General features: G+C 42.7%; 1 protein-coding gene across 1 annotated transcript in view; it reads right to left on the bottom strand.

Annotated features, from left to right (window-relative positions):
• The window catches only part of neurl1b (neuralized E3 ubiquitin protein ligase 1B), a 47,720-nt gene that overhangs the window by 18,040 nt on the left and 16,302 nt on the right, over window positions 1–13,378 (bottom strand). Inside the window, exon 2 of the mRNA XM_038994283.1 lies at window positions 10,304–10,575. Within this exon, the coding sequence (XP_038850211.1) occupies window positions 10,304–10,575 (272 nt within the window). The remainder of the gene's footprint in view (window positions 1–10,303; window positions 10,576–13,378) is intronic.

Here is a 13,378-nt window from a genome sequence, read left to right as displayed (position 1 = left end):
TATTTCACCTTTATTTAACCAGGTAGGCTAGTTGAGAACAAGTTCTCATTTGCAACTGCGACCTGACCAAGATAAAGCATAGCAATTCGACACATACAACAACACATGGAATAAACAAAACATACAGTCAATAATACAGTATGTAGAACTAAAGAAAACAAAAAAGTCTATATACAGTGAGTGCAAATGAGGTAAGATAAGGGAGTTAAGAGAATAAATAGGCCATGGTGGCAAAGTAATTACAATATAGCATTTAAACACTGGAATGGTAGATGTGCAGAAGATGAATGTGCAAGTAGAGATACTGGGGTGCAAAGGAGAAGATAAATAAACAAATACAGTATGGGGATGAGGTAGATTGGATGGGCTATTTACAGATGGGCTATGTACAGGTGCAGTGATCTGTGAGCTGCTCTGACAGCTGGTGCTTAAAGCTAGTGAGGGAGATATGAGTCTCCAGCTTCAGTGATTTTTGCAGTTCGTTCCAGTCATTGGCAGCAGAGAACTGGAAGGTAAGGCGACCAAAGGAGGAATTGGCTTTGGGGGTGACCAGTGAGATATACCTGCTGGAGCGCGTGCTACGGGTGGGTGCTGCTATGGTGACCAGTGAGCTGAGATAAGGCGGGGCTTTACCTAGCAGAGACTTGTAGATAACCTGTAGCCAGTGGGTTTGGCGATGAGTATGAAGCGAGGGCCAACCAACGAGAGCGTACAGGTCGCAGTGGTGGGTAGTGTATGGGGCTTTGGTGACAAAACGGATGGCACTGTGATAGACTGAATCCAATTTGTTGAGTAGAGTGTTGGAGGCTATTTTATAGATGACATCGCCGAAGTCGAGGATCGGTAGGATGGTCAGTTTTACGAGGGTATGTTTGGCAGCATGAGTGAAGGATGCTTTGTTGCGATATAGGAAGCCGATTCTAGATTTAATTTTGGATTGGAGATGCTTAATGTGAGTCTGGAAGGAGAGTTTACATTCTAACCAGACACCTAGGTATTTGTAGTTGTCCACGCATTCTAAGTCAGAGCCGTCCAGAGTAGTGATCCCAATCTTTGGGAATCTCAGACGATACGAAAGAGAGGTTGAACAGGCTAGTGATAGGGGTTGCAACAATTTCGGCAGATCATTTTAGAAGGAGAGGGTCCAGATTGTCTAGCCCGGATGATTTGTAGGGGTCCAGATTTTGCAGCTCTTTCAGAACATCAGCTATCTGGATTTGGGTGAAGGAGAAATGTGGGGGCTTTGGCGGGTTGCTGTGGAGGGTGCCGGGCAGTTGACCGGGGTAGGGGTAGCCAGGTGGAAAGCATGGCCAGCTGTAGAGAAATGCTTATTGAAATTCTCAATTATAGTGGATTTATTGGTGGTGACAGTGTTTCCTAGTCTCAGAGCAGTGGGCAGCTGGGTGGAGGGGCTCTTATTCTTCATGGACTTTACAGTGTCCCAGAACTTTTTTGAGTTTGTGCTACAGGATGCAAATTTCTGTTTGAAAAAGATAGCCTTAGCTTTCCTAACTGCCTGTGTATATTGGTTCCTAACTTCCCTGAAAAGTTGCATATCGCGGGGGCTATTCGATGCTAATGCAGTACGCCACAGGATGTTTTTGTGCTGGTCAAGGGCAGTCAGGTTTGGAGTGAACCAAGGGCTATATCTGTTACTGGTTCTAAATGGTTTGAATGGGGCATGCTTATTTAAGATGGCGAGGAAAGCACTTTTAAAGAATAACCAGGCATCCTCTACTGACGAGATGAGGTCAATGTCATTCCAGGATACCCGGGCCAGGTCGATTAGAAAGGCCTGCTCGCTGAAGTGTTTTAGGGAGCGTTTGACAGTGATGAGGGGTGGTCGTTTGGTCGCAGACCCATTACGGATGCAGAGAGAGAGAGAGAGATCAAAATTAACAGTGACATGAGAGAGAAAGACAGAGATGATATAGATGTCTCCAGACAGATATGATATAGATGTCTCCAGACAGAGATGACAGAGATGACAGAGATGTCTCCAGACAGAGATGACAGAGATGACAGAGATGTCTCCAGACAGAGATGATAGAGATGACAGAGATGTCTCCAGATAGAGATGACAGAGATGTCTCCTGACAGAGATGTCTCCTGACAGAGATGTCTCCAGACAGAGATGATAGAGATGACAGAGATGACAGAGATGACAGAGATGTCTCCAGATAGAGATGACAGAGATGTCTCCAGACAGAGATGACAGAGATGTCTCCAGACAGAGATGACAGAGATCTCTCCAGACAGAGATGACAGAGATGATAGAGATGACAGAGATGTCTCCAGATAGAGATGACAGAGATGTCTCCAGATAGAGATGACAGAGATGTCTCTAGACAGAGATGACAGAGATGTCTCCAGACAAAGATGACAGAGATGATAGAGATGTCTCCAGACAGAGATGACAGAGATGTCTCCAGACAAAGATGACAGAGATGATAGAGATGTCTCCAGACAGAGATGAGAGATGTCTCCAGACAGAGATGATAGAGATGACAGATGTCTCCAGACAGAGATTACAGATGTCTCCAGACAGAGATGAAAGAGATGACAGAGATGTCTCCAGACAGAGATGAAAGAGATGACAAAGATGTCTCCAGACAGAGATGATAGAGATGACAGATGTCTCCAGACAGAGATTACAGATGTCTCCAGACAGAGATGAAAGAGATGACAGAGATGTCTCCAGACAGAGATGAAAGAGATGACAAAGATGTCTCCAGACAGAGATGTCTCCAGACAGAGATGACAGAGATGTCTCCAGACAGAGATGATAAAGATGATGAAGATGACTGAGATGTCTCCAGACAGAGATGACAGAGATGTCTCCAGACAGAGATGACAGAGATGTCTCCAGACAGAGATGATAGAGAAGACAGAGATGTCTCCAGACAGAGATGACATCGATGACAGAGATGTCTCCAGACAGAGATGCCAGAGATGTCTCCAGACAGAGATGACAGAGATGTCTCCAGACAGAGATGCCAGAGATGTCTCCAGACAAAGTTGTTACCTTCTCGTAGAGCAGGTTGCTGAGGTTAGTGTTAGGGTATATCAGGGTTAGGGTATATCAGGGTTAGGGTATATCAGGGTTAGGGTATATCAGGGTTAGGGTATATCAGGGTTAGGGTATGTCAGGGTTAGGGTATATCATGGTTAGGGTATATCAGGGTTAGGGTATATCAGGGTTATGGTATATCAGGGTTAGGGTATATCAGAGTTAGGGTTATGGTATATCAGGGTTAGGGTATATCAGGGTTAGGGTTAGGGCATATCAGGGTTAGGGTATATCAGGGTTAGGGTATATCAGAGTTAGGGTTAGGGTATATCAGGGTTAGGGTTATGGTATATCAGGGTTAGGGTATATCAGGGTTAGGATATATCAGGATTAGGGCATATCAGAGTTAGGGTTAGGGTATATCAGGGTTAGGGTTATGGTATATCAGGGTTAGGGTATATCAGGGTTAGGGTATATCAGAGTTAGGGTTAGGGTATATCAGGGTTAGGGTTATGGTATATCAGGGTTAGGGTATATCAGGGTTAGGGTTATGGTATATCAGGGTTAGGGTATATCAGGGTTATGGTATATCAGAGTTAGGGTATATCAGGGTTAGGGTATATCAGGGTTAGGGTATATCAGGGTTAGGGTATATCAGGGTTAGGGTTAGGGTATATCAGGGCTAGGGTATATCAGGGTTGGGGTTAGGGTATATCAGGGTTAGGGTATATAAGGGTTAGGGTATATCAGAGTTAGGGTTAGGGTATATCAGGGTTAGGGTTATGGTATATCAGGGTTAAGGTATATCAGGGTTAGGGTTATGGTATATCAGGGCTAGGGTATATCAGGGTTAGGGTTAGGGTATATCAGGGTTAGGATATATCAGGGTTAGGGTATATCAGGGTCAGGGTATATCAGGGTCAGGGTATATCAGGGTTAGGGTATATCAGGGTTAGGGTATATCAGGGTTAGGGTATATCAGGGTTAGGGTATATCAGGGTTAAGTTATATCAGGGTTAGGGTATATCAGAGTTAGAGTTAGGGTATATCAGGGTTAGGGTTAGGGTATATCAGGGTTAGGGTATGTCATAGTTAGGGTATATCAGGGTTAGGGTATGTCATAGTTAGGGTATATCAGGGTTAGGGTATATCATGGTTAGGGTATATCAGGGTTAGGGTTAGGGTATATCAGGGTTAGGGTATATTAGGGTTATGGTATAATAGGGTTAGGGTATATCAGGGTTAGGGTTAGGTTATATCAGGGTTAGGGTTAGGGTATATCAGGGTTAGGGTTAGGGTATATCAGGGTTAGGGTATGTCATAGTTAGGGTATATCAGGGTTAGGGTATATCAGGGTTAGGATATATCAGGGTTAGGGTATATCAGGGTTAGGGTATATCATGGTTAGGGTATATCAGGGTTAGGGTATATCAGGGTTAGGGTATATCATGGTTAGGGTTAGGGTATATCAGGGTTAGGGTTAGGGTATATCAGGGTTAGGGTATATCAGGGTTAGGGTATATCAGGTTTAGGGTATGTCAGGGCTAGGGTATATCAGGTTAGGGTTAAGGTATATCAGGGTTAGGGTATATCAGGGTTAGTGTATATCAGGGTTAGGGTTAGGTTATATCAGGGTTAGGGTTAGGGTATATCAGGGTTAGGGTATGTCATAGTTAGGGTATATCAGGGTTAGGGTATATCATGGTTAGGGTATATCAGGGTTAGGATATATCAGGGTTAGGGTATATCAGGGTTAGGGTATATCATGGTTAGGGTATATCAGGGTTAGGGTATATCAGGGTTAGGGTATATCATGGTTAGGGTTAGGGTATATCAGGGTTAGGGTTAGGGTATATCAGGGTTAGGGTATATCAGGGTTAGGGTATATCAGGTTTAGGGTATGTCAGGGCTAGGGTATATCAGGGATAGGGTTAAGGTATATCAGGGTTAGGGTATATCAGGGTTATGGTATATCAGGGTTAGGGTATATCAGGGTTAGGGTATGTTAGGGTTAGGGTATATCAGGGTTAGGGTTAGGGTATATCAGTGTTAGGGTATATCAGGGTTAGGGTATATCAGGGTTAGGGTATGTTAGGGTTAGGTTATGTCAGGGTTAGGGTATGTTAGGGTTAGGGTATGTCAGGGTTAGGGTTAGGGTATATCAGTGTTAGGCCATATCAGGGCTAGGGGTAGGGTACATCAGGGTTAGGGTATATCCTCTCTTGGGTAGGGGACAGTATTTTCACCTCCGGATGAAAAGCGTGCCCAAAGTAAACTGCCTGTTACTCAGGCCCAGAAGCTAGGATATTCATATAATTGGTAGATTTGGATAGAAAACACTCTAAAGTTTTCTAAATAATGTATGTGAGTATAACAGAACTGATATGGCAGGCAAAACCCCGAGGACAAACCATCCAGGGGAATTTTTTTTTTAGGTCATAGAATTTTCCAATTGTTTTCTATGGGATACCCTTTTTATTAGGAACCTGGTTGCAGTTCCTATGGCTTCCACTAGATGTCAACAGTCTTTAGAAACGCGTTGGATTTTAAAAACTTTGTATCTATTGAACATGCCATACAAATAAAGGCATTTAAATGAATTATATGAAGAGTGCCTTGGTCCTCCTTTCTTTTTGATGACCAATTCACCCCTTTAACCAAAGAGCACCTTCTATCTACCAAAATGTACTATTGTGTACCTTAGTAGCGCTTCCCTTCCTTCTTCTACTAGTCTTTAGAAATTGTTCGATGTTTTTCTTTTGAGAAATGAAGAAGTAGTGCTATTCATTGTAAGTGTCACTCCAGGTGGACTCTACTGTTTTGTTGCGGGTGAACTGGAGCGCGCTTCACATTGTTTTTATCCGGTATTGGAAACAGTTTATTCCGTCTTAAATTTGATCGATTATTGACGTTTTAGGGTACCTGAGGTTGGATTAGGATCGTTGTTTGAAATGTTTGGACCAAGTCTACAGGTAACTTATTAGATACTTTGTAGGCATGTTGGGCAAGTTGAAACCGGTGTATTTCTGAATCAAACGCGCCAAATAAATGGACATTTTTGGGACATAAAGAAGGACATTATCGAACAAAAGGACCATTTGTGATGTTTCTGGGACATTTTGGAGTGCCAACAGAAGAAGATCTACAAAGGTAAGGCATGAATTATATCGCTATTTCTGACTTTTGTGGCGCACCTGCCTGGTTGAAATATGATTTTCATGTGTTTGTATGCTGGGAGCTGTCCTCAGATAATCGCATGGTCTGCTTTTGCCGTAAAGCCTTTTTGAAATCTGACACAGTGGCTGGATTAACAAGAAGTTAAGCTTTATTTTGATGTACAACACATATATTTTCAAGAATGTTAAATATTTGAATTTGGTATTTTTGAATTTCGCGCTCTGCAATTTCACCGGATGTTGGCCAGGTGGAACAGGTGGGACCCGACAGAGAGGGGTCTTACCTTTTCATAGTCTAACAGGTCTTTGGCTAAATGTTAGCGTAGGGGCAGAGATGGGCGACTGGATTTTTTGGGGGGTCCCCAAATTGAGTATAATTGAGTAAATTCCCACGAATAACAAAAAGAGATGTGATTTTTTCTCAATGTAATCAAGGTATGAAAATATTGTTATTTTAAAATAAAACAAATCATTATAATTATGTTCCGTCCGCCCGACCATCCACTCCGACAAAAATCATCCCGTGGCTTAATATAGTTGCCTACCCCTGGCCTGAGTGTGTTAGGGTATGTTAGGGTTAGTGTTAGGGTATGTTAGGGTATGTTAGGGTATGTTAGGGTTAGTGTTAGGGTATGTTAGGGTGAGTGTTAGGGTATGTTAGGGTTAGGGTTAGTGTTAGGGTATGTTAGGGTATGTTAGGGTATGTTAGGGTTAGTGTTAGGGTATGTTAGGGTATGTTAGGGTTAGTGTTAGGGTATGTTAGGGTTAGTGTTAGGGTATGTTAGGGTATGTTAGGGTTAGTGTTAGGGTATGTTAGGGTTAGTGTTAGGGTATGTTAGGGTTAGTGTTAGGGTATGTTAGGGTATGTTAGGGTTAGTGTTAGGGTATGTTAGGGTTAGTGTTAGGGTATGTTAGGGTATGTTAGGGTTAGTGTTAGGGTATGTTAGGGTATGTTAGGGTTAGTGTTAGGGTATGTTAGGGTATGTTAGGGTTAGTGTATGTTAGGGTGAGTGTTAGGGTATGTTAGGGTTAGTGTTAGGGTATGTTAGGGTATGTTAGGGTGAGTGTTAGGGTTAGTGTTAGGGTTAGTGTTAGGGTATGTTAGGGTGAGTGTTAGGGTATGTTAGGGTTAGTGTTAGGGTATGTTAGGGTGAGTGTTAGGGTATGTTAGGGTTAGTGTTAGGGTATGTTAGGGTTAGTGTTAGGGTATGTTAGGGTTAGTGTTAGGGTATGTTAGGGTGAGTGTTAGGGTATGTTAGGGTATGTTAGGGTGAGTGTTAGGGTATGTTAGGGTTAGTGTATGTTAGGGTGAGTGTTAGGGTATGTTAGGGTGAGTGTTAGGGTATGTTAGGGTTAGTGTTAGGGTATGTTAGGGTTAGTGTTAGGGTATGTTAGGGTTAGTGTTAGGGTATGTTAGGGTTAGTGTTAGGGTATGTTAGGGTTAGTGTTAGGGTATGTTAGGGTTAGTGTTAGGGTATGTTAGGGTTAGTGTTAGGGTATGTTAGGGTTAGTGTTAGGGTATGTTAGGGTATGTTAGGGTTAGTGTTAGGGTATGTAGGGGTTAGTGTTAGGGTATGTTAGGGTTAGTGTTAGGGTATGTTAGGGTGAGTGTTAGGGTATGTTAGGGTTAGTGTTAGGGTATGTTAGGGTTAGTGTTAGGGTATGTTAGGGTATGTTAGGGTTAGTGTTAGGGTATGTTAGGGTATGTTAGGGTTAGTGTTAGGGTATGTAGGGGTTAGTGTTAGGGTATGTTAGGGTGAGTGTTAGGGTATGTTAGGGTGAGTGTTAAGGTATGTTAGGGTATGTTAGGGTTAGTGTTAGGGTGAGTGTTAGGGTATGTTAGGGTTAGTGTTAGGGTTAGTGTTAGGGTATGTTAGGGTTAGTGTTAGGGTATGTTAGGGTATGTTAGGGTATGTTAGGGTTAGTGTTAGGGTTAGTGTTAGGGTATGTTAGGGTTAGTGTTAGGGTGAGTGTTAGGGTATGTTAGGGTTAGTGTTAGGGTATGTTAGGGTTAGTGTTAGGGTATGTTAGGGTTAGTGTTAGGGTATGTTAGGGTATGTTAGGGTTAGTGTTAGGGTATGTTAGGGTTAGTGTTAGGGTATGTTAGGGTATGTTAGGGTTAGTGTTAGGGTATGTTAGGGTTAGTGTTAAGGTATGTTAGGGTATGTTAGGGTGAGTGTTAGGGTATGTTAGGGTTAGTGTTAGGGTATGTTAGGGTTAGTGTTAGGGTATGTTAGGGTTAGTGTTAGGGTTAGTGTTAGGGTATGTTAGGGTGAGTGTTAAGGTATGTTAGGGTATGTTAGGGTTAGTGTTAGGGTATGTTAGGGTATGTTAGGGTTAGTGTTAGGGTTAGTGTTAAGGTATGTTAGGGTTAGTGTTAGGGTTAGTGTTAGGGTATGTTAGGGTTAGTGTTAGGGTTAGTGTTAGGGTATGTTAGGGTTAGTGTTAGGGTTAGTGTTAAGGTATGTTAGGGTTAGTGTTAGGGTATGTTAGGGTTAGTGTTAGGGTGAGTGTTAGGGTATGTTAGGGTTAGTGTTAGGGTATGTTAGGGTTAGTGTTAGGGTATGTTAGGGTTAGTGTTAGGGTATGTTAGGGTTGGTGTTAGGGTATGTTAGGGTTAGTGTTAGGGTATGTTAGGGTTAGTGTTAGGGTATGTTAGGGTTAGTGTTAGGGTATGTTAGGGTATGTTAGGGTTAGTGTTAGGGTTAGTGTTAAGGTATGTTAGGGTTAGTGTTAGGGTTAGTGTTAGGGTATGTTAGGGTATGTTAGGGTTAGTGTTAGGGTGAGTGTTAGGGTATGTTAGGGTTAGTGTTAGGGTATGTTAGGGTTAGTGTTAGGGTATGTTAGGGTATGTTAGGGTTAGTGTTAGGGTATGTTAGGGTTAGTGTTAGGGTATGTTAGGGTTAGTGTTAGGGTATGTTAGGGTATGTTAGGGTTAGTGTTAGGGTATGTTAGGGTTAGTGTTAGGGTATGTTAGGGTTAGTGTTAGGGTATGTTAGGGTTAGTGTTAGGGTATGTTAGGGTTAGTGTTAGGGTATGTTAGGGTTAGTGTTAGGGTATGTTAGGGTTAGTGTTAGGGTATGTTAGGGTTGGTGTTAGGGTATGTTAGGGTTAGTGTTAGGGTATGTTAGGGTTAGTGTTAGGGTATGTTAGGGTTAGTGTTAGGGTATGTTAGGGTGAGTGTTAGGGTATGTTAGGGTTAGTGTTAGGGTATGTTAGGGTTAGTGTTAGGGTATGTTAGGGTATGTTAGGGTTAGTGTTAGGGTATGTTAGGGTTAGTGTTAGGGTATGTTAGGGTTAGTGTTAGGGTATGTTAGGGTTAGTGTTAGGGTATGTTAGGGTTGGTGTTAGGGTATGTTAGGGTTAGTGTTAGGGTATGTTAGGGTTAGTGTTAGGGTATGTTAGGGTTAGTGTTAGGGTATGTTAGGGTGAGTGTTAGGGTTAGTGTTAGGGTTAGTGTTAGGGTATGTTAGGGTATGTTAGGGTGAGTGTTAGGGTATGTTAGGGTATGTTAGGGTGAGTGTTAGGGTTAGTGTTAGGGTATGTTAGGGTTAGTGTTAGGGTATGTTAGGGTTAGTGTTAGGGTATGTTAAGGTATGTTAGGGTATGTTAGGGTGAGTGTTAGGGTATGTTAGGGTTAGTGTTAGGGTATGTTAGGGTATGTTAGGGTGAGTGTTAGGGTATGTTAGGGTGAGTGTTAGGGTATGTTAGGGTTAGTGTTAGGGTATGTTAGGGTTAGTGTTAGGGTATGTTAGGGTTAGTGTTAGGGTATGTTAGGGTTAGTGTTAGGGTATGTTAGGGTTAGTGTTAGGGTGTGTTAGGGTTAGTGTTAGGGTATGTTAGGGTTAGTGTTAGGGTATGTTAGGGTTAGTGTTAGGGTATGTTAGGGTTAGTGTTAGGGTATGTTAGGGTTAGTGTTAGGGTTAGTGTTAGGGTATGTTAGGGTATGTTAGGGTGAGTGTTAGGGTATGTTAGGGTTAGTGTTAGGGTATGTTAGGGTTAGTGTTAGGGTATGTTAGGGTTAGTGTTAGGGTATGTTAGGGTTAGTGTTAGGGTATGTTAGGGTTAGTGTTAGGGTATATTTCCATCCCCCGTTACAGACAGACAGATGTCTTACCTTCTGATAGAGTCTAACAGGTCGTTGGCTGAAGGTGATTCCGTTGCAGAAGCTGTTCTTCCTGGTAGCTCGTCTCAGCTGACCGTCCAGCCTGATGTTCTTCCCCTTGGCCTGAGGGTGGAACCTGGGCGACTCCAGACTGAGGATCACTGGGGGGGCTGACGTCCGCCTCTCCACCCCCGAACCCCCGACACCCCCTCCCCCACCGCTGCCACCCTGCAGGGTGAAGTACTGACTGCTCACCACAGGGTCGGGCTGTAGAGTCACATCTTCTGGGAGGAGGCAATAACAGAATAAGAAGAGAGGAAAGGGATTGGTTAATTGGTTAATGGTTACCGGAAGAACCTTGAGTCTTCCAGCCCATTGACACAACGACAGTTTAAAATACCTAGTTGATGAGGAAATACAGTATACAGCCTGTAACCCATATACAGAATACAGCCTGTAACCCATATACAGCCTGTAACCCATATACAGTATACAGCCTGTAACCCATATACAGTACACAGCCTGTAACTCATATACAGCCTGTAACCCATATACAGAATACAGCCTGTAACCCATATACAGTATACAGCCTGTAACCCATATACAGAATACAGCCTGTAACTCATATACAGTATACAGCCTGTAACCCATATACAGCCTGTAACCCATATACAGTATACAGCCTGTAACCCATATACAGTATACAGCCTGTAACCCATATACAGAATACAGCCTGTAACCCAAATACAGTATACAGCCTGTAACCCATATACAGAATACAGCCTGTAACCCATATACAGTATACAGCCTGTAACCCATATACAGAATACAGCCTGTAACCCATATACAGTATACAGCCTGTAACCCATATACAGCCTGTAACCCATATACAGTATACAGCCTGTGACCCATATACAGTATACAGCCTGTAACCCATATACAGCCTGTAACCCATATACAGTATACAGCTTGTAACCCATATACAGAATACAGCCTGTAACCCATATACAGCCTGTAACCCATATACAGTATACAGCCTGTAACCCATATACAGAATACAGCCTGTAACCCATATACAGCCTGTAACCCATATACAGAATACAGCCTGTAACCCATATACAGTATACAGCCTGTAACCCATATACAGAATACAGCCTGTAACCCATATACAGCCTGTAACCCATATACAGTATACAGCCTGTAACCCATATACAGTATACAGCCTGTAACCCATATACAGCCTGTAACCCATATACAGTATACAGCCTGTGACCCATATACAGTATACAGCCTGTAACCCATATACAGCCTGTAACCCATATACAGTATACAGCCTGTGACCCATATACAGTATACAGCCTGTAACCCATATACAGCCTGTAACCCATATACAGTATACAGCCTGTAACCCATATACAGTATACAGCCTGTAACCCATATACAGCCTGTAACCCATATACAGCCTGTAACCCATATACAATATACAGCCTGTAACCCATATACAGCCTGTAACCCATATACAGTATACAGCCTGTAACCCATATACAGTATACAGCCTGTAACCCATATACAGTATACAGCCTGTAACCCATATACAGTATACAGCCTGTAACCCATATACAGCCTGTAACCCATATACAGAATACAGCCTGTAACCCATATACAGTATACAGCCTGTAACCCATATACAGTATACAGCCTGTAACCCATATACAATATACAGCCTGTAACCAATATAAAGCCTGTAACCCATATACAATATACAGCCTGTAACCCATATACAGCCTGTAACCCATATACAGTATACAGCCTGTAACCCATATACAGTCTGTAACCCATATACAGTATACAGCCTGTAACCCATATACAGTATACAGCCTGTAACCCATATACAGTATACAGCCTGTAACCCATATACAGCCTGTAACCCATATACAGTATACAGCCTGTAACTCATATACATCCTGTAACCCATATACAATACACAGTCTGTAACCCATACACAGCATGTAACCCATATACAGTATACAGCCTGTAACCCATATACAGCCTGTAACCCATATACAGTACACAGCCTGTAACCCATATACAGCCTGTAACCCATATACAGTATACAGCCTGTAACCCATATACAGTATACAGCCTGTAACTCATATACAAGCCTGTAACCCATATACAGTATACAGCCTGTAACCCATATACAGCCTGTAACCCATATACAGTATACAGCCTGTGACCCATATACAGTATACAGCCTGTAACTCATATACAAGCCTGTAACCCATATACAGCCTGTAAGATGGAGGAAAATAGGACGCAGATCGATCTGCTTTCTGAAAATTTGTAGGCGAGCGAGTAAACTCCCACTGCCATCAATTCTACTTGCTAACATGCAGTCATTGGAAAATAAAATGTATGACCTATGATTATGACTATCCTACCAACTGGCCACTAAAAACTGTAATATCTTATGTTTCACTGAGTCGTGGCTGAACGACGACACGGATAATATAGAGCTGGAGGGATTTTCCATGCACCGGCAGAACAGAGAAGCTACATCTGGTAAGACGATTGGTGGGGTGTGTGTCTTTTTGTCAATAACAGCTGGTGCACGATGTCTAATATTAAAGAAGTCTTTAGGTATTGCTCGCCTAAGGTAGAGTACCTTATGATAAGCTGTAGACCACACTATCTACCAAGAGAGTTCTCATCTATATTTTTCGTAGCCGTCTATTTACCACCACAAACCGCTGCTGGCACTAAGACCGCACTCAATTCTATTCTCCTGATTCCTGCTTACAAGCAAAAACTAAAGCAGGAAGTACCAGTGACTCACTCAATACGGAAGTGGTCAGATGACGCAGATGCTAAGCTACGGGACTGTTTTGAAAGCACAGACTGGAATATGTTCCATGATTCATCCAATGGCATTGAGGAGTACACCACCCGAGTCACCGGCTTCATCAATAAGTGCATCGACGACATCGTCCCCACAGTGACCGTACGTACATATCCCAACCAGAAGCAATGGATTACAGGCAACATCCGCATCAAGCTAAAGGCTAGAGCTGCCGCTTTCAAGGAGCG

This window comes from Salvelinus namaycush, chromosome 5, assembly GCF_016432855.1.
Source record: "Salvelinus namaycush isolate Seneca chromosome 5, SaNama_1.0, whole genome shotgun sequence".
NCBI lineage: Eukaryota > Metazoa > Chordata > Actinopteri > Salmoniformes > Salmonidae > Salvelinus > Salvelinus namaycush.
The sequence above is the reverse complement of the archived record's forward strand: the minus strand, read 5'-3'. Positions and strand labels throughout refer to the sequence as shown.